Source organism: Gopherus flavomarginatus, chromosome 2, assembly GCF_025201925.1.
Source record: "Gopherus flavomarginatus isolate rGopFla2 chromosome 2, rGopFla2.mat.asm, whole genome shotgun sequence".
NCBI lineage: Eukaryota > Metazoa > Chordata > Testudines > Testudinidae > Gopherus > Gopherus flavomarginatus.
The window spans coordinates 23,739,081-23,766,468 of record NC_066618.1 but is presented as its reverse complement, the minus strand read 5'-3'; the positions used below and the strand labels follow the sequence as shown (position 1 = coordinate 23,766,468).

The 27,388-nt window shown below is 41.1% G+C and overlaps 1 protein-coding gene across 5 annotated transcripts in view; it reads left to right on the top strand.

Annotated features, from left to right (window-relative positions):
* Positions 1–27,388, top strand: part of DIP2C (disco interacting protein 2 homolog C) — a 480,496-nt gene that overhangs the window by 325,555 nt on the left and 127,553 nt on the right. For 4 of the 5 annotated variants that reach the window (XM_050942217.1, XM_050942216.1, XM_050942215.1 and 1 more), the window contains 5 exons: positions 5,530–5,655; positions 9,691–9,900; positions 23,134–23,265; positions 24,953–25,072; positions 26,784–26,981. In XM_050942217.1, the coding sequence (XP_050798174.1) occupies positions 5,530–5,655; positions 9,691–9,900; positions 23,134–23,265; positions 24,953–25,072; positions 26,784–26,981 (786 nt within the window). The remainder of the gene's footprint in view (positions 1–5,529; positions 5,656–9,690; positions 9,901–23,133; positions 23,266–24,952; positions 25,073–26,783; positions 26,982–27,388) is intronic. The other variant, XM_050942214.1, reaches the window with a different exon arrangement.

Sequence of the window (27,388 nt, the reverse complement as noted above, 5' to 3'; positions counted from 1 at the left end):
GGGGCGGGGCTTCAGAGAAGGGGTGAGGAAGCGGGAGGGGAAGGGCTTCAACGAGGGGCAGGGCTGGGGTTTTTGGTTTTGTGCGGTTAGAAAGTTGGCAACCCTATATGTTGGCAAAGGCAGTTCCAGAAATGTCAGACCTGTAGTCACAAGGACTTGCCTCACCAGAGAGTGTTTGAAATGCTAGTATGAGGTTTACTACTGATCAAATGTGGCCACCATTGCCGCATGTTGCCGCCAGGGGCTTTTCGTGCAGACACAGTCTCCTGGGCAGTAATAAGGGGTGCGGAAGCAGTGGTCCCTCCCCCAGCGTCTCTAGCAGGCATTGGGCCCTGCTCCCCTCTGGAGCCACAAATGCTAGAGAAGCCAGTAGCTGGTGAGTTCCTCACTTTCCTGGGGGCAGTGGGGCTCGGGCTGCAGATCTGGGATGGTGGCCAGCAGGCTCCAGCCACTAGCCCTGGGCTCTCCCACCCCTCCCTTGTCACTGGCCCCTGCTGTGTCCTACAGCCCTGGTCCCTGGGCTCCAGTCACTGTCCACGTGGCTGCAGGGTTCTGGTCCCCAGACTCACTGCTCACCCCTGGTACTCACTGTGTCCTTTGGCCTCACGTTTCTGCCGTGCAGTCATTGCCATGGCCGTGTAGCAGTGGGCCCTAGGCTCCAGCCACTGGGCTTTAGGATCTGGTCCCCAGCTGTGCAGCAGCGGATGCCATCCATGGGCTCAACCCCCTCATTGCTCCTGACCTCTGCTGCCTCCCTGCCCACCTCCCCATCCAGTCTGCTGTGAAAAGTGATATTTGTATGTTTGTTGTTATCACTTTTCACTGCCTCCCTGCTAGCTAGCAAGTCTGCTGCTGTGAAAAGTGATACTAACAAACACACAAATATCCCTTTTCACAGAAACAGACTTACTAGCTAGCAAGTCTTTAAAAAAGTAACCAAAAGAGCAAAAGAAACAACAAAAGGAGAAGAACATGCAAAGCACATTCTTTGTTTCTATTCTGTCTAGGTCCAGTAAAAAAAATAGAGAAAACTGTACATTATTTTTATTATTCAGTCTGCCAAAACCCCCACATAAATAAATTACAAATATGTGCACGTTTATTTGTTTTTCCTAAAGTTAATTAAATATTTTAGGGAAAATTCTCAGAGCGGCCACCAGCAAGAATTGGTGGCCGTACTGTGAGGCTACCAAAAAATTTCTTGTGAGAACCCCTGCTCTAGCATCATGTGGTTGGGAATACAAGGTGCTTTGTACTGACAAGTCTGTGAGAGATTAACAATATCCTTTCCCTGGGGAGCTAAAATAACCTCATCCACCTGTATACCAATTCTTTCTAGACAGTATCAAATTCTCTCTCTCTCCTCCTGTTGAGCAAGAAATCATGATTCACAGTTCCCTACGTTCCTCTTACAAACCTACACCAGTTCTGGGGACATTACTAATGCCCCATCTCCTGCAGCAGCTGTTAAAAAGAAATTGTGGGCAAGTGGGGAAAGAGGAGGCCATATATACAGCTTATTAGGTGCTGCAGCCATGGCTACTCCAGTATAACAACCTTGAAAAGTACTGCAGGCTGGCTCAAATCAGACCCAAAGGCAGGAACAGATACATTTTTGAAGAGAAATCTAATTTTTTTTAAAGTTTTGTTCTACATCCCTCAGGTAAAATTAGGATCTTTTTACACCAAGGCAAGAGTATCAGTTTGCCATTAAGATTGGTGCATTTTGTATGATAGTCCCTCAGAATGGATTAACAAAACCAGGCCCATCTGAAAAACTGTCTGGCTACAGTGAAAAGAAAATATACTAGTATGCTTCCTTCAGTGACTCTGCTTTAATTAGTATGTGGATCAGAAGACCAAGAAACAACAGCTACAGAGAAGAGCACAGCTTGTAGGAAGTGGCTATAACGTCATTGAGTAGAATAGCCCCTTTGCATTTATAAGCCAATACCTACAGCTGATTCAGGAGGAAACAAATGTTTAACCCTTTACAAGCTGTCACAGTTGCAGGGCAAGCTATGCTTTGGACCCCTAAAGTCTCTCTCAAGTGCACCCCTTGACAGGCCTAGCATCCTTCACCTCAGTCTGGGTTAAACCATGTAGCTCCCCCCTGCCTCCTGGGACTGGGTGTCAGACCCTCTTTCCCAGCCCGGTTAACGTTAGAGGCCCAACTCACAGTTTGGCATTTGTGGCCAGCAGGATGGTTCAAGCAACTCAAACAGCTTTTTTGAAACAGTGTTATTTATTTATTCATTCACAAAAAGGTACAGAGCACATAGAGATAAAAACAATAAAGGTTTCTATTCACCTTTCCCTTTACCTAAGCCTTAATCTTGCCTTGGGCTGTTTCATCTAACCTAATTACCTCCATCTGAGCATTGTGGAAAAACAGCCTGCCCCACTTCAATTGCTGTCTCTCTGTGTCTCCCTGCTAGCTAGCATGTCGTTCCCTAGGGAGCCTCTGGCCACTCACTCAAACCCCACCCTTTTTTGGATCCAGGGTCTTCTAATAGCTTGTTAGCCTCCTTTATATCCTTGGGAAGAGTAAGCCATCCTTAGCAGTGAGTGGAGCCAGGTAGGAAGTCTTCCTCAATAAATAGCTGCCCTTTCATTTCCTCTTGGTGGTGTCAGTGTTTTACCTTTCCTACTTGGTTCCTTAAGCAAAAAGAGTTGTTTAAACTCCATAACAAGTATCTCATCATAAACACAAATATTTACCAGTTCATCACACAGGTATGTGAAGACAACTAGAAAATATCTGTAGTAACTTTGAAACTATTACATGGTTTAATTGTAATTTCACATAACCTTTCTTTTTAAACTCATTTACTTCTTCCAGACACATGTTGCAATTGCTGAGTCTCAATGGGCTAAAGTATTTTCTTAAATTAAAACTCCCAAAGTATTTATGGACCAGGTAGAAAATATTGTCCCCTCGAAAAAGAAGCTGAATTTGAAAAGCCTGCCATAGCTTTTGAGGATTTAGAAACCAAAACACTGAGAATTTAAAGTCCAAACAATAGGCTAATAATTGAAATAATATATTTCAGTCAGCTGTCCTCCTTTCCTCCTCAGATTTAGCAGTTACAGCTTATTCCCTCCAACAATTTTAGTTTGAAAGAAACCAATATAGCCTGATAATTTCCAAATAACTGTCCCTATTGTAACCAATATGATGTGACTTCTTCATAGGAATAGTCTAGACTAAAGAAAAGGTCTCAGGATGCTCTTTTTTTTTTTTTTTTTTTTTTTTTTTTTTAAATAAGCTTGTCAGTTTATCCATCATTCCCACTCTTAAAGTGAAAACCTATATTTTCCCCTAGTTTATTTAAACACAAATGCTCTCTCTTACTGAGTGTATTCCAGTCATTCATATCTGAATGCTATGAGAGGGGGGATGTTATTGGAAAGGTATCTTAAGAAGACACACATGAGTAAGAAGTAACTTTGATTTTTATTTGTATTAAACTTTTTAACAAGCTTTTAGTTATAAGGTAGTAGCTTAAAGAGGAAGGCTTACATTCTTTTCTAAGGGTTTGACTAACTTGACTGAAAAGGGAAAATCTAGGTCTTTTAATAACATTAGTCTTATAATCTTGTTCCCAATTCCTCTGATTTGCCCTGCCAACCTTGCAACCCCTTTATGTGTAATGTATTCTCTTTCCTATTTCTCTTGTTTTTCCTGTCCCTCTTCCCCTGTTGTATATATGTAATCCACATAAGGTTTAAAACAAACAAGTCATAGCTGAAATATTCTTTTTGGTTTGTTTGTTTTAAGAGTAGGATAGGAGCTCTTCTTAAATTCTTTCCCACCCTGAGATTAAGTCCTATCTGAATGTGTATAAAATAAAACTAACCTTTTTTTTTTTTTGTTTATCATGTGGTGTTGTACCTCTTCTGCCTCTGTCCCCTGCCCTCAAATAAAGGGAGTGATAGGCCAGCTGAGGAAAGAAAGTAAAATAATAGCTCACTCTCCAGGGTGTTGCTGCTGTGCTAATTAAGAAATTAGAGGAGCACCATGATAAAATAAAATAACCACTGCGTTTCATCTGTTATGTTTGGGGAGAAACAGATGCATAGCGAAGCATCTGAATGCTAGAAAAGCTCCTTATTGTGAAACTTTAAGCATGTCATAGAACATCAGAGTTGGAAGGGACCTCAGGAGATCATCTAGTCCAACCCCCTGCTCAAAGCAGGACCAATCCCCAATTAAATTATTCAACAGATTTTTGTCCCATATCCCTAAATGGCCCCCTTAAGGATTGAATTTACATCCCCACCTTGAGCAGGCCAATGCGCAAACTGCTGAGCTATCCATTCAGCCCTGTATCTTGTAGAAAGGGGTGTAAATAGCAGAGCTCACAAAAATGCTGTGCTCTGACTCCCCTGTGTGGATGTATGGGTGCAAACTTACAGGTCCTGAATTGGGACTAATATAGTCCACACAGGGAAATTACAACACAGCACTTTAGTGAGCACTGCTGTTCACACTCCCTTAGTCTAAATGGCGGACATTTCAGACCTGCTCTTTATGAGGAATGATGTGGACACTGTTGGCAGTGCTCTAGAAGCCATATAGGCTAAAGAATGAGCACAGGCTTTGGCACCTAGAATGCCTGAGTGCCGATTGTTTTTTTTGCCCACCTCATCACTAACTGATCATAATAATAAAAACAACAAGGAATCCTTGCTGCACTTTAGAGACTAACAACTTAGTATCCAACTTAAATTGAATTGGCTTGTTAGCACTGACCCCTCACTTGGTAAGGCAACTCCCATCTTTTCCTATGCTGTGTATTTATACCTCCCTACTGTATGTTCCACTCCATGCATCTGATGAAGTGGGTTTTAGCCCACGAAAGTTATGCCCAAATAAATTTGTTAGTCTCTAAAGTGCCGCAATACTCCTCATTGTTTTTGCTGATACAGACTAATATGGCTACCACTCTGAAACCTGATCATAATAATACTTTACACTTCAGAAACACTTGCAAAGTTTTAAGACCAATTCTGATCTCACCAGGGTGCTGCCACTGCTTCTTTCATGATTTTTCACAGCCCTGTTACATTTCAAGCACATCTCTTATGTACATAGCTGATATGACTCTTATGTGAACAGGAAACCTGGTTCACTTTGTAAATACAGACTAGCATCCTTTCATTACAAGTCCTTGGCCCACTACCAGATTAAAAAGCAAGGATGTTTGCTGAGGTAGATGTTGCTTTAAAACAGTACTTAACAAGGGTGTGCTGTAGGAAAGACCATTCCATTCTCAAACTCTAAAAGTAGAAAGAGCCAAGAACAAATTCTGATAAAGGTCTGTCAGGGACCGAGAACTCTCAAAAGGTAATTGTGGCTCTTCACCATTGCTATACTTTCTGAGGAAGCCCCACACTTCCTGAGCATGAATCATGTAACACAACCAGTTAGCCTAACTGAAAAACAATGTAACTCGGTTGCAGATGTGTATACATGCGGTGCCTTTCACTTTGAAAGCTGACCTGAATCTCTTTCTTTCGTTCTAGATGTCCATACAGAAGCAGTTCAGGCAGCTCTTGCTAAACATAAAGAAAGGAAGATGGCAGTCCCCATGCCATCAAAACGACGTTCATTGGTGGTGCAAACATCAATGGATGCCTACACACCTCCAGGTGAGCAACTGCACTGTATATTTTATTGATATGAAAGACACATGCAATATGCTGTCAGAATCAATCCCATCTAAATAAAATATGCAATTAACAGTTGTCACTTGTCAAGGACAGTAACTATAACATTAAAGCCCAAGAAATCTTAGATGTTTTACAAGGTAGTTGAAGAGGCAATAAGGAGCTATCACCCACACGTATGGTGCCCTCTTGTGGTGGCTAGGTTTGCACATATCTTTGTGTTCTTGTGAGTGAAATAACTTCGTGGCTAGTGTGCTGCTTGTAACACTTTGCAGTGATAAAGATTCCTCCCATAACTCTTCCCCCAGCTCTTGGCCCTGAAGTTCTCTGGTAGACTCTTCTGCACTTCTGTGGAATGTTCTCTTTATTTCTTCTTAGCCGTGTAAGTCTGGATCTGTAAAAGCAGCAAAGAGTCTTGTGACACCTTATAGACTAACAGACATTTTGGAGCATGAGCTTTCATGGGTGAATACCCACTTCGTCGGATGCATGTAGTGGAAATTTCCAGGGGCAAGTATATATATGCAAGCAAGAAGCAGGCTAGAGATAACGAAGTTAGTTCAATCAGGGAGGATGAGGCCCTCTTCTAGCAGCTGAGGTGTGAAAACCAAGGGAGGAGAAACTGGTTTTGCAGTTGGCAAGCCATTCACAGTCTTTGTTTAATCCTGAGCTGATGGTGTCAAATCTGCAGATGAACTGAAGCTCAGCAGTTTCTCTTTGAAGTCTGGTCCTGAAGTTTTTTTGCTGCAGGACTAAAGGTAAAAAATCCATTGCTATCTACAAACTACACAGACCACAGTGAGAGATTATGCCATACTCTATCAAAGAAACTGAGGAACCACCTGATCAGCATCTATACAACAAACAGGAAAACATCAAAAAAGAGCTCTCCAACCTGGAGACTCTCATATATAACCAAACTTCCATACAAACAGACTTCACTAAAATAAGACAGGAGATCTACATTACTCACTTCACATCTCTACAAAGGAAAAAGGATTGTAAGCTGTCTAAACTCCTACCTGCCACATGGGACCACAACCGTGGTACCCCTAACCCACCCAGCAATATCGTCAATCTATCCAACCACACACTCAGCCCAGAAGAAAGGTCTGTCTTATCTCGGGGATTCTGTTTCTGCCTTGCCACCCCCACTAACATGATACAGTTCTGCGGCGATCTGGAAGCCTACTTTCCCCATCTCCGACTCAAAGAATACTTTCAGGATAACACTGAACAGCCCACTGATACACAGTTACCCTCCCACCAACAGCACAAGAAGAAAAACTCCACATGGACTCCTCCTGAGGGTCGAAATGATAGTCTGGACCTATACATAGAATGCTTCCGCCGATGTGCACAGGAAGAAACTGTGGAAAAACAACACTGCTTGCCTCATAACCTAAGTTGTGCAGAACGCAATGCCATCTACAGCCTCAGAAACCACCCTGACAGTATCGTCAAAGAGACTGATAAAGGAGGTGCTGTTGTCGTCTTGAACAGATCTGACTACCAAAAGGACGCCTCCAGACAACTCTCCAATACCAAATTCTACAGGCCACTTCCCTCAGATCCCACTGAGGAATACACTAAGAAACTGCACCATCTACTCAGGACACTCCCTACACTAACACTGTAACAAATCAACATACCCGTAGAGCCCCAACCAGGGTTATTCTATCTACAACCCAAGATCCACAAACCCGGAAATCCTGGATGCCCCATCATCTCGGGCATTGGTACTCTCACTGAAGGACTGTCTGGATATTTAGACTCTCTGCTCAGACCCTATGCCACTAGCACTCCCAGCTATCTCCGTGACACCACTGATTTCCTGAGGAAACTACAGTGCATTGGGGACCTTCCAGAAAACACCATCGTAGCCACCATGGATATAGAGGCTCTCTACACAAACATCCCACACACTAATGGAATACAAGCTGTCAGGAACAGTATCCCTGATGATGCCACAGCACAACTGGTTGCTGAGCTCTGTGCCTTTATCCTCACACACAACTATTTCAAATTTGATGATAATATATATCTCCAGATCAATGGCACAGCTATGGGCACCCGCATGGCCCCACAATATGCCAACATTTTTATGGCTGACCTGGAACAACTTCACTCGTCCACTCACGCCCCTTCTCTACCTATGCTACATTGATGACATCATCATCTGGACCCATGGGAAGGAGACTCTGGAAAAATTCCATCATGATTTCAACAGCTTCCACCCCACCATCAACTTCAGCCTGGACCAATCTACACGGGAGGTCCACTTCCTAGACACCACGGTGCAAATAAGTAATGGTCACATTAACACCACCTTATACCGAAAGCCTACTGACCACTGTGCCTACCTTCGTGCTTCCAGCTTCCATCCCGGGCACACCACACGATCCATTGTCTACAGCCAAGCACTGAGGTACAACCGCGTCTGCTCTAACCCCTCAGACAGAGACCAGCACCTACAAAATCTCCACCAAGCATTCTCAGAACTACAATACCCGCACGAGGAATTAAGGAAGCAGATCAACAGAGCCAGACTTGTACCCAGAAGCCTCCTACTGCAAGACAAACCTAAGAAAGAAACCAACAGGACTCCTCTGGCCATCACATACAGTCCCCACCTAAAACCCCTCCAACTCATCATCAGGGATCTACAACTCATCCTGGACAATGATCCCACACTTTCACAGGCCTTGGGTGGCAGGCCAGTCCTCACCTACAGACAGCCTGCCAACTTGAGGCATATTCTCACCAGTAATTTCACACTGCACCATAGTAACTCTAACTCGGGAACCAATCCATGCAACAAACCTCGATGCCAACTCTGCCCACATATCTACAACAGCGACACCATCACAGGACCTAACCAGATCAGCCACACCATCACCGGTTCATTCACCTGCACATCCACCAATGTAATATACGCCATCATATGCCAGCAATGCCCCTCTGCTATGTACATTGGCCAAACTGGACAGTCTCTACGGAAAAGGATGAATGGACACAAATCAGATATTAGGAATGGCTATATACAAAAGCCTGTAGGAGAACACTTCAACCTCCCTGGCCACACAATAGCAGATCTTAAGGTGGCCATCCTGCAGCAAAAAAACTTCAGGACCAGACTTCAAAAAGAAACTGCTGAGCTTCAGTTCATCTGAAAATTTGACACCATCAGCTCAGGATTAAACAAAAACTGTGAATGGCTTGCCAACTACAAAACCAGTTTCTCCTCCCTTGGTTTTCACACCTCAGCTGCTAGAAGAGGGCCTCATCCTCCCTGATTGAACTAACCTCGTTATCTCTAGGCTGCTTCTTGCTTGCATATATATACCTGCCCCTGGAAATTTCCACTACATGCATCCGACGAAGTGGGTATTCACCCATGAAAGCTCATGCTCCAAAATGTCTGTTAGTCTATAAGGTGCCACAGGACTCTTTGCTGCTTTCTTTTCTAAAGTTTGTCTAGCCATTTACCTTCTTGTTTCTGTTCCTTCAACCCCTAGCAGGTGGAAAATATCAAAAATCAAGTGCTTTCTGACACATGCTGAATCAATGACATGATAGCTGTGACTAAAATGTTCCCTAGAGTATGACTGCCCTGGATAGTTAAACCTCAGAAGTAGGGGTTTGCCGCTGACTTTGCTTTGTGACCTTTGGAGAGTCGTTTAAGCATTCTGTGTCTGAGTTTTCCCATTTGCTCTCGTTAAGTGCTTTGAGATCTTTGGACTGAGAACCGCAATATAAATAAATGTATTTGTTTTGTTCCATAGATAAATACCAGAAGCACCAACCTTGTGCAGGAAAACCCTGTTAATGTTCTGTAACAATTGGTTCTGTTCCAGTACTTAACAGTTATACAAAACTCTCCTTACTATAACTACCTGCTGCCAATGTGTGTTAAACTGCAGTTCTCTTTTTTTATTTATGTGCCTTATTTCCGTAAAGAAGCAAAACCATCATGCACTTACATCACAAATAATGCAGCCTGTTCTCAATTATTAGATACCTCCTCTGGTTCAGAAGACGAAGGATCTGTACAGGGCGACTCCCAGGGAACTCCCACCTCAAGCCAGGGAAGTATAAACATGGAACACTGGATCAGTCAAGCGATCCATGGTTCTACTACATCTACCACTTCTTCCTCCTCGACACAAAGTGGAGGCAGTGGCGCTGCGCACAGGCTAGCTGATGTTATGGCTCAAACACATATAGGTTAGTAAATCATCTTTTTTTAGCATCTTCTATTTTCCCTATATATCTTTTCATTTTAACTTCAATCTGTTTCATAACACTTAGCTGATGTTACTGATGTGAAGTTGAGACATAACTGCTGTGCTTTTTCTTCTTTTTTTCCTCTCCCTCTCTCTATTTATACAATATGTTTAGGGAGAGACATTTTTATTTATTTAATCTCAATGCAAATTTCACAATAACTTCTCAGTTAAATATCCATGCTAGCACATGGGGTCTAGCACTGCATGGCTCCCATATATGGCAAATGAGCCCCTTTACTGTGCACTAAAATTGTACCTCCGAGAATCCCTGAAGCTAGCTTTTATTCAGCCTTCTCATACTTTTTCAGTAGTTGAATTCTACTGTCAGTTTGCATGGTTTTCTGTAACTCTCCATTAACACTATGATCATGGTCCTTTTAAACTGCTTTTTATTTTTCTATCTCTAAGTAGCTCTGGAATTCCTAGGCTGGGATGTGTGACTGCTAAATACCTTGTGAAGGGAAAATTCTTGAAGAGAAAGGTGTTGGTAGTGTTATGATCTATATTGTTAGTTGGCTGTTTACTTCCTGTGTTTTCCCAAGGGAATTTCAAGACTTGCTTTCCTTTAAGGGGCTGAGGTAATAGGTATTAATTATTTCTGCATGTTTGACGCTGACATTTCTCTTTGCCTAAATGAAATAGCCATGTGGAAAACTAGGGTTACTTCCTACTCTCGTTTTTGAATGGCCGATATTCATCCTGCATAGCTTGTGGGAATTTCAATTCCTAAATCAGCCTTGGAAGCTATTGGAATAAATGTGGCAGCCTTAGCATGACAATGTCATGATATTTCATGTGATCCAAATTCCTGTGAAAATAAATCCATCTACTCCTCAACTGAAAGAATTGTATGTTAATTGCTTTCCTAGCTTAAGTAGTAAATGAAAATATCTTAAATGTTCCCTTCTCCTATTGTTACTGTGTCGTCAGGTAACACCTGTATTTTATTGGTTAAGTAGTCCTTTCCCCAAGGCTCTTGCAGTACAGCATTGCAGTTGGAAGAAGCAGTTGTACTGTATTCTTAAATTCATGCTTAATAAATAGCTCAGAACCTTGTTTTAGAAATGCGTACATTTCTGAACAGATTAATCACTGCGTTTGGTTCTCCTCTGTGACTTCATCTTGAAATGCTAGAGGAAATTATAGCATGGAGAATTAAATTTATCCAAACTCTGAAAGGTTGCATTACTCACACATACCAAGTCTCAATGTGTCTTAAATGTAGCTTTTTATAAAATAATGTGACATTTCAGTAATTTAAAAACTGGCACAGTAAGTCTTTTCTCTCTTTTTTTTTTTTTTTTTTTACTCCGAGTTTGCAGTAAACAGTACAACATTTATAGAACTAAATCAAGAAGGCAATATTTAGAGAAAGGGTGAAAATACTTTTTTTTTCTCTCTCTCTGACCTATAGAGACCTCTCCTGTGAAGAAAGAATGTACCTTTAAATGTGTCTCATGTTGGGCAACCAAAGTCACTATCTAGAAATCTGGGTCTGACATTATTTTCTGTAGATCAATTTGATACCAGGCATAAGTTACCCTTCATATCTCTTAAACAGTATGAACATGTTTTAAATGTAGAACTTGACTGTGAGCTTAGGCTTGTCATCTGTCATTGTTGCAGAAATGTCTGTTAGAAGTAAGAACCACATAGGTACTAACTAGCAGGTAAGTTATTGCATAGTGAGCTGTTCTTTCTACTCTTGTACTGAATTGCAAATCGAATGGCTCTTTCCTTCCTTTTCACTTGACATCTGGGAGGATGGGCGTTGCATTTAAATATAGTGGGTAATTGTCAGAAATGATCTTCTCCTTTCAGAAATGGACGGTAAGACACAGCAGTGCACTAGTGAATAGCAAGTGTAGCTGGACAATAAGATAGTCATCTTCAAAAGGGGAAAAATGGGACAAAAGTCTACTTGGCCAAGTCCCTCAACTACTTTTAAGCAAATTAATCTTATTACAAAGAAATATATATTCTCATGGCATTGTGCTTGTTCAGTACAGGGGGCTGCTGTTCTTCCTTGTAGACTAATCTGTCTTTGGAGATGTCATCTGAAAATATGTTAGGACAAACTGCGACACATTCTGAAAATGCAAAACTCCATTCTGATCTCAACAGGGACTTTCCTTCCAGAATACATCACAGAATCAGATTTTTCTAGTGTAAGTGTTCTAATGCAGTTTCAAGAGGGGCTTTGATAAAAAATATTTAGCTATAATATCATCGGAGTTTGGAGTTGAGCTCTGTGGATGATTTGGATAATTTGCATAAGCTATTATATACTTTTAATGTTGTACTATTCATTTAATTGGGGCTGCTGCTGCTCCTTTGTGGCATAAGATCTAGAGCAGGATAGATTTCCCTTGAATAGTTATTCTTGGCTTTAAGAGTCTTGGGTCTTTCCTTTAAACTACATAGAGGTTTTTTAGTTCGACATAGACCATGAATGAAGATTATAGTGGTTGATACTTGAATTTTAAAGAGGGACAGGTTAAGCTCGTGGAACTCACCAATTCTCTAATGCACAATCTTTGGAAATCAATCTTGCATTTATTTCTATTGATATCTTGGTCTTCAAGTCTTTTATCTGCTGTCAGAGTAGGAAAAATACTTCCTGGAGCTTAGAAAGGTGGTACAAACTGTTTGGTCAATATTAGGCACTTCATAAAGAATGGGAAGATAGTTAATGCTTCTGTGTAATATCTCCCCACTTGTGCATCTATTTGCCACAGTATTTAGAAGTTACTGTACATTTGTGCCAAATAGAAACCAAAAATGCACAAAAATCTCCTGGCGTTAGTTGTTAATTCTTCTAAAAAATAATGACACCTGAGCTGGAAAAACCAAAGTAGACTCTAGGATGGACTGCTTTAGAGGGTAGAGTACGGAAGCAATCAATGAATGGCACCATAGCTCTTTACAGAGCATGGTGAGTGCACCGATGAGTTCTTTGATGGCTGCTGAGTCTGATGCGCAAGTGACAGTTCTGCCCACAGGTAGGGTACACCCGCATGGCACATTAGCAATACTCTGAATCTGAGCAGCAGATTCTTTCCTCCTCTGATGCTAGTCACCTCAAAGTTTGATCCAGTACGCCTCACAATGCCTCGCTCCGTCTACAAGCTGACTCTGTCAACCAAAGCAGCATTCTGCACTACTTTCTCAGTCATCCACAGAGATTCCAAAGGCTATGAAGTCATTCTTGCAAGGATCCCAAAATCTGCGCAGTGGTCTACCTCTTTTTCTAGACCCATCGCGAGATTCAGAGTTCAGCGCACTCTTTGGGATCCTGTAATCTGGCATTCACTTGACATGTCCAGGCCATCTGAGTCTTTTCTTACGAATCAACATTCCCATGAATGACATAGCACAATTTAACACTTCCACATTTGTCACCTTGTCTTGCCATCTTATTCGAAGAATTTTACGCAAGCATCTGATATGAAAGCTGTTTAGTCTTTTGGCATGTTTGACATAAGTTGCCTGTGTTTGAGCCATATAGAGGCATGTATAAAACACGTCTCATAAATATGGATTTTCATTTTAGTTGACAATTTGTTATTGTTCCAGGCTCAGTCTTGGAAAAGACAAAAGTTCCTGGCTGCTTTGCCGATTCTACTAGTGAGTGCAGCGTCAAGATCTACATTGCTGGTAACAGTAAAGCCAAGGTAGCAAAATTGGTCAACAGCATCTGGACGAATATCTAATTGATACCTGAAACTGGTTCTGAAGAGCCTTGGAGCACGATAATAGTATTTTTCAAGCTTATTGCTCGCCCAGAGATTTTGCATGAATCAGAGAACTTGGTAATAAGATGTTGTAGGACATCAACACTGTGAACCACAAGAGTTACATCATCTGCAAATAACAAGTCTCTTATGACCCCTCCACAGGTCCCAGGGAAACATCTACCCACATAAACTTGGATTTTTAAAAACAAATTCTGTAGCATTCTTATTCCTGTGAATCACAGCTGAACCTCTACAGATCCAAAACAGCATGTGAAGGAAATGTTGCTCTGAAAATTTAAGATGTGCAAAAAACAAGCAGCTCTTCCAGTTTATAGCCTGGGGTACATCTTTCTAACCTGAGCAATTGTGCTTCGTACCTAAGTGCTTGTCTACACTGCAACTTAGTGTGCAGTGATCCAGGGTGAGAATATAAGATCCCATGTAGGCATGCCCTTAGATGGTCAAGTTGAAGTCAGCTACTAAATGCATCATATTAACCCAATTACGTAGCTTGAAGCATGGCAAATGAGGGAGCAAATCTGCTCCAGATTCTCCTCTTATCAGTTTTTTCTATAGTGCTTGGATTCTCTCAATTCCTTTCCAGACAAGTGAGAACAGGACTCAAAATGTTTTTCCATCCTTGTCTGTCCACAAACAATTGTGATTTAACCAGCAGTTAGTATAGTAAATGGAATGTGTGCAACAATACAGTAAATGGTAGACTAGGAAGTCTCGTAACATTTTATTATACAATAAGTACATGTCTATCATATGTAAGAGATTAGACTTCTCAAGCTTCAGTTGTGCCTAGTGCAAATCCTCAATCTTCAGTTGTGCCTAGTGCAGTTGCATGTTCTGTATCTCTTTAAAACAGCTATTGTGTTATACACATGGCTGACTTTAAAATATATTAGTGGTAAATATTTTGGGAAAGGATAACTGGAAATAGACTTGAATGCAGGTGAATGTGTCACATGGCCAAGAAGTCTCTAAATGTACTGTTTCTAAGGAAACAGGGTGCTTAATCAAAAAGAGCCAAATTTATACTGAAGACAATGTGCTGCCATTGACACAAGTAAATCAAAAGGGGGAATTCCCATCTCCCAACACATTTTTATTAAATGGAATGTTAGCTACAGAAGCTACTGTCTTTCTGAGACAAGATTTTGATTGTAAGCTAAAAATTGCATTGACTAAAAGGTAAATATCTCTATAAATACAGAATCTTTGTCCTGTAGAAGCATAAAAACCTGCCTTGGTATGTCTTAAATATATTTTCATTTGGAAATCAAAGACCTCTTTCTCAAGTAAAGGTTATACAGGTTTCTAATCAAATTAATATATGAACATCTGCGAAAACATGTCTGCCACATGTGACAACCTTAAGCCTTCTGTGTTAGAAGGTGCAAATTCACACATGACAGAGGGCCAGTTCATGGCTCTCCACACTGCTTAGACCCTATGTAGGTTCTTCAGGAAGAACCTAGATAACCGAGAAGGTGTACAGCCATGCCTCCAAATTCCCTTCCATGCCATCTAGCAGAGTTGGCTTGTCAGAGGGTAGTGAGGCAGATGTGCTCTCCAGAGCTCATGAAGCACTGTGATTACCTGACGCACAATGTTTCCATGATTTCCATAGGGATAGTATTTATCCACCTTCCTTCTCTCCTCAAATGTGGGACTGCGTCAATATGCCACAATCCATCCTTAAATGAATTTGCACTGTGTTGCCATTTCTCCTTCTCTTAGCAAAGTGAAGTAGGGTGTACCATTCCAATGCAGAAATGTCTGTGGTCTTAACTAGAAGCAGCTGTTCAGTCTGTGATCTTATAATGTGAGAAGATCGAAAGAAACAAAAAAGAGAATGTGATGCAAATATGCATGTTTAGTGGATGAAACTCTTTGAGGTCATACCGCTCTCACTGTCCTAGTGCTTTATTCAAGAGCTGTGTCAGGTTCGTTACTCTTAACTCTGAAGCTCAAACAGTGCTTCATGTTAGCTAATGTGAAGACTGAGCAGATATTACACAGCATGTATCAGTACTATAACCGAGATACTCTTATCAAAATAAAAAACTGTTTCATTGACTAATGTGGCAGCTAACTGCCTTCCTTCTGTCTACAGAATCTTAGTTTCTCCAGGCCTGACTCTCAGAAATGCTGAGCACTGGCACCCACAAAAATCAGACTTTATAATTCTAGTCAGTGATGAGTACAATTGGAGAGAGAACCATTGTAAGTCATCTCTTAAACAGACTAAGGAGCAGTTTGGAAAGCAAGACCTCAGTGTTCCTCTTCTATATGAGAAGGCTAGCAGTTCATAGCCAGCCTGGATTGCAGAGTGGGAGTCAGGGATGCAGACATGCTCCTCCAGGAAGGCCAGTCTATGAGAGTCCTATTTTATCAAGGAGGTTATAGAGACAGAGAGTTTAAAGCCAGAAGGGACCACTATAATCATCTAGTCTGATCCCCTGTATGTCACAGGCCACCAACATCAGCATACTAAACCCAACAATGGAATTGAAACTAAAATAAATGAGACCTACAGGAGACTAGACTATTATGTGCCACAAGCAGAGAAATGGATGGACCGAGGTGCACCAATGCTCATGGCTTCTGCAATGGCAGGGAAATGATTAAATGTGATATAAGGTGGCCCGTGGCTTGTTCCACCATTACTTTCAAGTGCTAGGATTGGCTGCCCACAAAGGTGGTGGAAGTAGCTGAACTAAACAGAATCATTTTCTTAATCATAATATCCTTTCCCATTTATATAGCAACTCTTCCTTATAAATAAAAAAAAAAGAAGATAGAACTTCTACCGTTTTAATTTGTTTAGCTGATAGAAAAATCAGTCAGGACTATACAGAGCTATATTTAACAGGCAAGGCTAAACATTGCATCAAAAATATAAGTAATGGATGAGATGACTAAAATGAAGTTATACTGAGATAGTAGCCTAAATACTATTGTGATGTCCAAGCTGTTAAGCATTCAGGTGGTCACATGCATAACATTCAGCTGCCTATTTCAATCAAGTTATAGGGATGGACTGAACCAGAATCACGTCACTAACTGGACACGTGCGAGATGCAAGATGATTCTCTCAGAGATGGGCTAGATTAACAAGTCATCCCATCTTATCTTGAAACAAATCAGCTATGCTTATCCTTATGGTGGCTCATAGCAACTATGTCATGTCTACCATTAAGAGTATCTAAGATATCTACGGATATCTTGCTCTCTTATGATAAATACCAGCTTCAAATAAGAAGCATTCATAATAGACATCTCTTACAACAGAGATTAGCTATTTGCCTTCCCACGTTTTGAAATGCACAAATATTAAAATGTACAGAACATCTTGACATTCCTGTGTCCAGGAGCACTTTCATTGCATTTTGGGAGGAGGGAACTGCTCCTTCATGGGGAGGAACCTGGATGCTGGTTACCTCTGGCAGCAGGCAGTGCTCCACCCCGCTCCCAACTCACCATCCAGAGGGATGGTGCCCTGGCAACGAGGGATGAGGAATCTCCCCCAGAGCCATGTACCCCCCCACCTCCCAAGGCTTGGAGAATTGTAGCCACCACTCCCAAGAGAAAATAAAGGATGATGGTGGTTGGTGACTCCCTTCTAAAGGGGACAGAGGCCTCCCATCTGCAGACCTGACCTGGCATCCCAGGAGGTGTGCCACTTCCCAGTGGCTTGTATGTGCTACATTACAGAAGGATTCATAGATTCATAGACTCTAGGACTGGAAGGGACCTCGAGAGGTCATCGAGTCCAGTCCCCTGCCCTCATGGCAGGACCAAATACTGTCTAGACCATCCCTGATAGACATTTATCTAACCTACTCTTAAATATCTCCAGAGATGGAGATTCCACAACCTCCCTAGGCAATTTATTCCAGTGTTTAACTACCCTGACAGTTAGGAACTTTTTCCTAATGTCCAACCCTAAATCTCCCTTGCTGCAGTTTAAGCCCATTGCTTCTTGTTCTATCATTAGAGGCTAAGGTGAACAAGTTTTCTCCCTCCTCCTGATGACACCCTTTTAGATACCTGAAAACTGCTATGATGTCCCCTCTCAGTCTTCTCTTTTCCAAACTAAACAAACTCAATTCTTTCAGTTTCCTTCATAGGTCATGTTCTCAAGACCTTTAATCATTCTTGTTGCTCTTCTCTGGACCCTCTCCAATTTTTCCACATCTTTCTTGAAATGCAGTGCCCAGAACTGGACACAATACTCCAGTTGAGGCCTAACCAGCGCAGAGCAGAGCGGAAGAATGACTTCTCATTTCTTGTTTACAACACACCTGTTAATGCATCCCAGAATCACGTTTGCTTTTTTTACAACAGTATCACACTGTTGACTCATATTTAGCTTGTGGTCCACTATGACCGCTAGATCTCTTTCTGCCATACTCCTTCCTAGACAGTCTCTTCCCATTCTGTATGTGTGAAACTGATTGTTCCTTCCTAAGTGGAGCACTTTGCATTTCTCTTTATTGAATTTCATCTGGTTTACCTCAGACCATTTCTCCAATTTGTCCAGATCATTTTGAATTTTGACCCTATCCTCCAAAGCAGCTGCAATCCCTCCCAGTTTGGTATCGTCTGCAAACTTAATATGCGTACTTTCTATGCCAACATCTAAGTCATTGATGAAGATATTGAACAGAGCCGTTCCCAAAACAGACCCCTGCGGAACCCCACTCGTTATACCTTTCCAGCAGGATTGGGAGCCATTAATAACTACTCTCTGAGTACGGTTATCCAACCAGTTACTCACCCACCTTATAGTAGCCCCATCTAAATTGTATTTGCCTAGTTTATCGATAAGGATATCATGCGAGACCGTATCAAATGCCTTACTAAAGTCTAGGTATACCACATCCACCGCTTCTCCCTTATCCACAAGGCTCGTTATCCTATCAAAGAAAGCTGTCAGATTGGTTTGACATGATTTGTTCTTTACAAATCCATGCTGGCTATTCCCTATCACCTTACCACCTTCCAAGTGTTTGCAGATGATTTCTTTAATTACTTGCTCCATTATCTTCCCTGGCACAGAAGTTAAACTAACTGGTCTGTAGTTTCCTGGGTTGTTTTTATTTCCCTTTTAGTAGATGGGCACTATATTTGCCCTTTTCCAGTCTTCTGAGTCTCAGTCTTGCTGAGGATCATCTGATCCTCTGACCAGCACCCCATGCTGCTCACGTATGATACTGCAAGGTGTGACCCTGAGCAGATAAGGAGTGACTACAGGACTCTGAGAATGAGGATTAAGGAGTTAGGGGCGCAGATAGTGTTCTCATCAATCCCTTCAATCAAGGATAAGGGTCTGGGCAGAGACAGACACATCCTGGAGGTAAATACATGGCTGTACAGATGGTGTCATCAGGAAGGTTTAGGATTCCTCAGGGGATCCTTTTCCAAGAAGAAAGACTGGTGAGCAGAGATGAGGCCTGCCTGTCAAGGAAGAGGAAGTTATCTTCAGATACAGACTGGCTAACCTAGTGAGGTGGGTTTTAACCTAGGTTTGATAGGGGCAGGAGACAGCACCCCAACACGTAGAGAGCTAGGTGAAAGGTCAAGATCTGAGAAGGAACATGAGAAATCACAGCTTGGCCAAAGGAGAGACAAGAGGGACTATACAAGGGAAATCTAGTAAACAGGTGTCTATACAGCACTTGGAGGAGAGTAAGGTGATCAGGAACAATGAACATGGATTCATCAAGGGAAAGCCTGACTAACCTGATTGCCTTCTCTGTTGAGACAACTGGCTCTGTGGATATGGGGAAAGCGGTAGATGTGATATACACCACTACCTTGATATAACGCCACCCGATATAATACAAATTTGGATATAATCCGAAAAGCAGTGCTCTGGGGAGACGGGGCTGCGCACTCCGGTGGATCACAGCAAGTTCAATATAATATGGTTTCACCTATAACGCAGTAAGATTTTTTGGCTCCCAGGGACAGCGTTGTATCGAGGTAGAGGTGTATCTTGACTTTAGTGAAGCTTTTGATACGATCTCCCACAGTACGTTAAAAAAGTATAGATTGGGTGAATGGACTGTAAGGTGGCTAGAAAGCTGGCTTGATCGTCGGGCTCAACGGTAGTGATCAACAACTCAGTATCTTATTGGCAGCCAGTATCAAGCAGAGTGCCCCAGGGGTTGATCCTGGGGCCGGTTTTGTTCAACATCTTCATTAATGATATGGATGATGGAATGGATTGCCCCCTCAGCAAGTTTGCAGATGACACTAAGCTGAGGGGAGAGGTAGATACACTAGAGGGTAGAGATAGGGTCCAGAGTGACTTAGACGAATTGGAGGATTGGGCTAAAAGAAATCTGATGAGGTTCAACCAATGCAGAGTCCTGCACTTAAAATGGAAGAATCCCGTGCACTGCTACAGGCTGGGGACCGACAGTCTAAGCAGCAGTTCTTCAGAAAAGGACCTGGGGATTACAGTGGAGGAGAAGCTGGATATGAGTCAACAGTGTGGCCTTGTTGCCGAGAAGGCTAGCGGCATAAAAGGCTGCATCAGTAAGAGCATTGCCAGCAGATCAAGGGAAGTGATTATTCCCCTTTATTTGGCACTGGTGAGGCCACATGTGGAGTATTCTGTCCAATTTCCCCCCCCACACTACAGAAAGAATGTGGACCAATTGGAGCAAGTCCAACAGAGGGCAACGAAAATTATTAGGGAGGTGGGGCACATGACTTATAAGGAGAGTCTGAGGGAACTGGGCTTATTTAGTCTGCAGAAGAGAAGAGTGAGGGAAGATTTGATTGCAGCCTTCAACTACCCGAGGGTGATTCCAAAGAGAATGGAGCTCGGCTGTTCAAAGTGGTGGCAGATGACAGAACAAGGAGCAAAAGTCTCAAGTTGCAGTGGGGGATGGGTCTAGGTTGGATATTAGGAAAACACTATTTCACTAGGAGACTGGTGAAGCACTGGAATAGGTTACCTAGGGAGGTGGTGGAATCTCCATCCTTAGAGGTTTTTTTGGCCCAGCTTGACAAAGCCCTGGCTGGGATGATTAGTTGGGAATTGGTCCTGCTTTGAGCAGGGGGTTGGACTAGATGACTTCCTGAGGTCCCTTCCAACGCTGATATTGATGTGATTGACCGGCCAGTTGGTAACTCTGAGGTTCTGCTGTATACATTTGCACTGAGGTAGAGATAGAAGTGGGAGGCAGACATGTTGAAAGTCTCTAGGTAAGATAAAAGTGAAAAACATGGTAGGGGTCTACAGTAGACCACCTAACCAGGAAGAAGAGGTGGATGAGACTTTTTTTTGTTTTTAAACAACTAACAATATAATCCAAAACACAGGACTCCATGGTGATGGGGGGCTTCAACCACCTAGATATCTTCTGGGGAAATAACACAGCAGGGCACAGATTATCCAAGAAATTCTTGCAATGCATTGGAGAGAATTTTTTGTTACCTACAGTGGAGAAAGTGACTAGGGGAGTGTCTATTCTGGATTTGATTCTGACAGACAGGGAGGAACAAACTGAGAATCTGAAGGTGGAAAGTAGCTTAAGTGAAAGTGATCATGAAATGATTGGAGTTCATGATTCAATGGAATGGTAAGAGGGAAAACAGCAGAATAAAGACAATGAACTTCAAGAGCGCAGACTTAAGTAAACTCAGAGTATTGGTAGGTAAGATCCCATGGGAAGTAAGGTGAAGGGAGAAAAGAGTTCAGGAGAGTTGGCAATCTTTAAAAAAGACATTATTAAGGACACAAAAGCAAACTATACCAATGCATAGGAAAGATAGGAAGTATGGTAAGAGGCTACTCTGGCTTAACTAAGGGTAACTTGTCATAGAAGGAAATGAATAAATGAAATACATTGCCTCCTGTTAAAGCTACTTCCTTACTGAAAATATTTAAGGGAACTTCATGAATACTAGATTTATAGATCTGTGCAAAGTTTGCATCTATCAAATATCTTTATTTTCACAAACTGTTAAGAAAATTCTGAAGAAGTATTAAATGTCACCATAGTGTGCTTAAAAAGTATGTATAGACCAATTAAATATAGGATAATTATCAGACAAGATGAATTTAAGGATCCTTCAGAGAATATCTTATTTTATCCTAATTCATGTTAAAAAAAACCATAATGTAGTACACAAATAATGGACACACTTTTAGCATAGATTATCAAAAATGATAGTTACTAAGAGTGTTTAGGAGCCAAACAGCAGAAATAGAGACGACGCAAATCTGTCCATTGCACTAACCTCCAAAGGGAAACCATTTTCATATAATAAGCAAGCTGTAAGGAGTGAGACAAATTTAGTATAAACATAAATCTTCAATAATATTGGAGTATGATGAGATCATGTGATTTACTTGTCTCTTTAATGGGCCTGATCCTATCCTCATTGAATGGAATGTATTCCTCTTGCCTTCAGTGGCAGCAGTACAAGGCCCTGACTTATTTATCTGGAAGGTTCTGGGTGATTGTCATTAAACCGAAAACTTGTTAAACATGAATTGTATTTGTTCCCAGGAAACTTAACACTGCTAAAAACCTGGAAAAATTCATGATATAAAATATGTGAATATGATACAAATCTGTAGGTTATCCAAAGTCAGATTATATTTTCAGATGTTTTAAACTGTGGATACATGCTGAGTAACCAAGCTGAGAAAGAGAAAGATTAGTGGCATGGAATAGTTTAGTGACATCATGAGACAGATCACCAAATCATATTTGCCTTTTTGGAAGGCAAGTCTGTGTTATATGGAGAATTGAAATAGCTCTGTTTAAAAATAGTCAAGTGGTAAGCAAGAAAAGTGTCCATGCAAACTGTAAAGAAACATGAACATTATGTTTTATTTCCTTCCTCTAGATCCACTTTCCAACAGTATCGTGACTTCAAAAATCTTGATACAACAGTAAATTGTTCTCTTTGAACTAAAACTTGAATTTTAAGCAGTGCATTTATAGTTGATTTGCATTGGCAATTGCAAGTGCTCGGACATAACATGTTGTAGCTTTTTTCTATTTTGAAATCTTGGTACCTTAATCTATCAGAAATTTCTGTGTCTGGGTCTATTTCTAACTAGATTTGGCCACAGGAAATTAAACTAATTTAAAATTAAAGGTGGGGGGGAAAGGAGAGGAGTAAAAAAAAACCTTTATGATTGTAATCTGTATTATGTGGCTCTGATGCCTTTAGATACCTAACTCCTTTTTTGTCTGTGAAAATTTCAAATATTAAAACCATGTTGGATATAATTGTGCTTTACAACTTGTGAATAGATTAATTTTAACAGCTTTTCAGGTCTTGTGTAAGAAGAACATTAGTGGAATCTCTCTCTTTCTCCCCCATTCCCTTCTTTCCCTCATTTCAAATATAGAGGAACCTGGTTAAACCTTCTAACTTATTTTTCACAGAAAATCATTCTGCCCCTCCAGATGTTACTACTTACACCTCAGAACACTCAATACAAGTAGAAAGACCACAAGGATCAACAGCAAGGGTGGCACCAAAATATGGCAATGCTGAACTTATGGAAACTGGTGATGGTATGTCACAAAGCAATTGTTTTCTTTAACGTTGTAACTTACCCCTTTTTTGTGGTTTACTGTACACATCTGCTTCTTGTTTCTTTTGGCCACATTTCACTGAGGAGCACGTACAAGCAAAGTTACAGCATCTTTGAGTCCTAAAATAAACTGGCATATGTGAAGCCAATACTCGGCATGAATAAATGCTTCTTAATTAGTGGAGCAGATTCCCAATAGAAAAAACTGATATTTGCTAAAGTTCAATAAAGTAAAACAGCGAATCTCTGTATATCTCACTTAATGATGTGTAACTAAATTAAACTAGGTACTGTGTGAAGCTCTTCTGTTTTCAAATGACAGAGTATATGATGTACCAATAGAGCTACATCTTAAGGTGACTTTTGGGCAAAGTTTTTGTTTTCTGAATATATTTTTTTGAAAAACAGTTGTTTGTAAAACCTTCCATATTTATTGCTCCTCTTTTCTAAAACAGATTAAACAAAATTGCAACCAAGATGGGACTTTTAAGACCAAGAGTATCTTACATACAGTTGTCTTCAACTATAGAAACAACCTCTGCTCTAATATGGTAAAAATGTTGCTAGCTTGGGAGAAAAGACAGGAAGGTGGTACTTCTGCAATGCTGTTAGAGGCTTGAACTCAGGAGCAGATATCATGTACATTACAGAGGTGAAGTGCGCTATCAAGCATAAGTAAGGAGGAAAGTACTTTATAGGAATATATAGTAGGTGCCCAAGGGCCCCAATCAGAATCCTGTTTGGCTTGGTGCTGTATAAACACACATGGTAACTTCTGGAGATTGTTATTAAAACATCCTTATCTAATGGCCAGTGGAATTCACTATAGGGCTATTTCAGGATTACACTGTCAGTTGCAATGAAGTACAACGCTACCCCGATATAATGCGACCCGCTATAACATGAATTCAGATATAATGCAGTAAAGCAGCGCTCTGGAGGGGGGTGGGAGGGGCTGCACACTCCGACGGATCAAAGCAAGTTCGATATAACATGGTTTCACCTATAACGCAGTAAGATTTTTTGTCTCCCACGGACAGCGTTATATCGGAGTAGAGGTGTAACATGACAATGTGAACAGCTACAGGGTGGGGAAGGATAGGGCCCAGGACAGAAGTCTGCTACTGTGTAAGAGGCAGCCCAAAATGAATGACAAGATAAAAACCTGTGACCAGCTTCCCTTGCTGACTGAATCTGTAGTCTCAGTTGCAGTTTGATGAAAGCTTTCTAGTTATGCAGTGACCCCAGTGGCTAAGAGAGAAGCCTGTGCTTAGATTTCTGTCTCCTCACTAGCCATCAACAAAGTCACCTCAAAGACTGTTTTAAGCATTTTGAAAAAGATTATTTCCAGGGAATGTTTCTTCACTGTGCTCCTCTCCCCCAAAGCCCGCGTGCTGTTTCCCCTCTAACTCTAATTCACTTTCTGAAACTGCTGTGTTATTTGTTTTGGGTTTCTGTGTTTGTTTTTTAAACCAAACCTCACTGTTCATTTTTAAACCATGATCTAAATGTCTTAATGTTGAATACATTCTGCTGAGTCACAGTACGGCATGAAACTGTCGTTGTGATGGCATTGCAGTTCTAGCCTTTTTCTTACTCCCCAACTGACATCTGGTGGCGCGCAGCTCAGCGGTCTACTTATATCTCCATTGATCCCTATTCTACAGGAGTACCAGTGAGCAGCAGAGTGTCAGCAAAGATTCAACAGCTGGTCAATACCCTAAAACGACCCAAACGACCACCATTACGAGAGTTCTTTGTAGATGACTTTGAGGAATTGTTAGAAGGTAAAATGACTGTTTTTCAAAAGGTTTTGGAATCTAATTAACACTTGATAAAATGTTTCCTTGTTTGTCTTGGACTGCTACTTTCTAGTAGGCAGGTCCTAAGCAGGTTGGCTGCCACTAAGAGCAGTAATGCAGTGGGACCTGCTTATAGTGAACTTGAATGCACTGAGTAAAATCTTAGTTCCACCTTGTTTGCCCAACTTGTAGTACTGATTATAGTGAACCTCTGCTTAGAATAAAATCACTTTGTGTATGAAAGAGAGTGGAGGAAAAAACTCTGTTCTAAGAGTATTTACTGTGTGCTACGTCTTTTCCTTTCATGCGTCTGGGTCAGTCTGAAAGACCCAGTCTGTGAAGAAGGAGAAGGAGGAGTGAATGTTGGATGCACATCTTGCATACCTGTTAATAAAATCATTGAAAATGATAGCTGGAAATGTAGTAGAGACAATAATAAAATGAATAATAACCATGCAATTGGACTGCTACTTTCTAGTAGGCACATCCTAAGCTGGTTGACTGCCACTGGCACTAGAAAAGGTTCAGAAAAGGGCAACTAAAATTATTAGGGGTTTGGAGAGGGTCCCATATGAGGAAAGATTAAAGAGGCTAAGACTCTTCAGCTTGGAAAAGAGGAGACTAAGGGGGGATATGATAGAGGTATATAAAATCGTGAGTGATGTGGAGAAAGTGGATAAGAAAAAGTTATTTACTTATCCCATAATACAAGAACTAGGGGTCACCAAATGAAATTAATAGGCAGCAGGTTTAAAACAAATAAAAGGAAGTTCTTCCTCATGCAGCGCACAGTCAACCTGTGCAACTCCTTACCTGAGGAGGTTGTGAAGGCTGGGACTATAACAGCATTTAAAAGAGAACTGGATAAATTCATGGTGGTTAAGTCCATAAATGGCTATTAGCCAGGATGGGTAAGGAATGGTGTCCCTAGCCTCTGTTTGTCAGAGGGTGGAGATGGATGGCAGGAGAGAGATCACTTGATCATTGCCTGTTAGGTTCACTCCCTCTGGGGCACCCGGCATTGGCCACTGTCGGTAGACAGATTCTGGGCTAGATGGACCTTTGGTCTGACCCGGTACGGCCGTTCTTATGTTCTTATAATTGTTTTTTTAAAAAACAAGCTTGCTGACCATGATGTCTTGCCATACTGTGGCAAGTCAAATTATTTTAATAAAAGCATATAACAAAGCAGTATGATCCAATATAACTTAAATCAGTGTACTATTTACCAATAGTTCCACCTTGCTACTACATTTTTTTTATCAAGGAAAAATGAAAATTTTCCATCTCTTCTTAAAAGAAAAAGTTACCTTGATGTGACGTTTGAATAGCTCTAGGATTTTTTTTTTTGAAGAGCAAACTTACTTATGCATGCTGCTTATGCTTACAGTACAAATATGAGAAAAAGAAATTACATAAGGATTTTCGATGATGCTGTCCATAGATCCATTTATTAATTGCTTCATCTCAACTTTAAGAAAGTTAAGAGTTAAATCACTATACTTCTCCACATCTTATTCATATAGGTACAGTACTGGAGGCTTATGAAACTGTGCACAGTATTCTCCACATGTACTAACATTTTATTTTCAGGCTATTTTACAAGGGTAACTTATTCTCTTGGTTACATGGGCATAAACAAGGCATAGAATTTATATAGTAATTGTTGGTTTTGTTTTGTTGTTTTCATAATAAGTTCAACAGCCGGATCCAAACCAACCAAAACCAGAAGGAGCTCAGATGTTGGCTATGCGTGGGGAACAATTGGGTGTGGTTACAAATTGGCCACCTTCTCTGGAAGCAGCATTGCAGCGATGGGGGACCATTTCGCCAAAAGCTCCTTGCCTCACCACTATGGACACTAATGGAAAACCACTCTACATTCTCACTTATGGTAAGCACTCTTTTTTAAGCTTCCTTGCTACATTTTTAAGAGAAAAAAGATTCTTACAATAGTTATGCTGCATATTTGACTATGGAAAAACATTTCTACTGGTAGTGCTCTTATTTATTTAATAAATTTTGCTTGGTTAAGAAATGGGAGTATGCATTTTTTGCAAAAATACACAGTCTAATACACTAATAAGGGGAAGGAGGGAGACAGAGTTTATGCCAGCAATGCCTCTGGTATTATAAAATAAAATAACTTTTTAAATGGTCATGCGTATTAAGCCAGACTTTGTTCAAGGTGTAAATCCAGAGTAATTCCATAGTCCTCTGGTGTTGCACTGGCTTTGACATCAAACATGCACCCAAGTAGGTTAAAGTAGATTCACAGAATCTACTGCACTGTGAACTGTG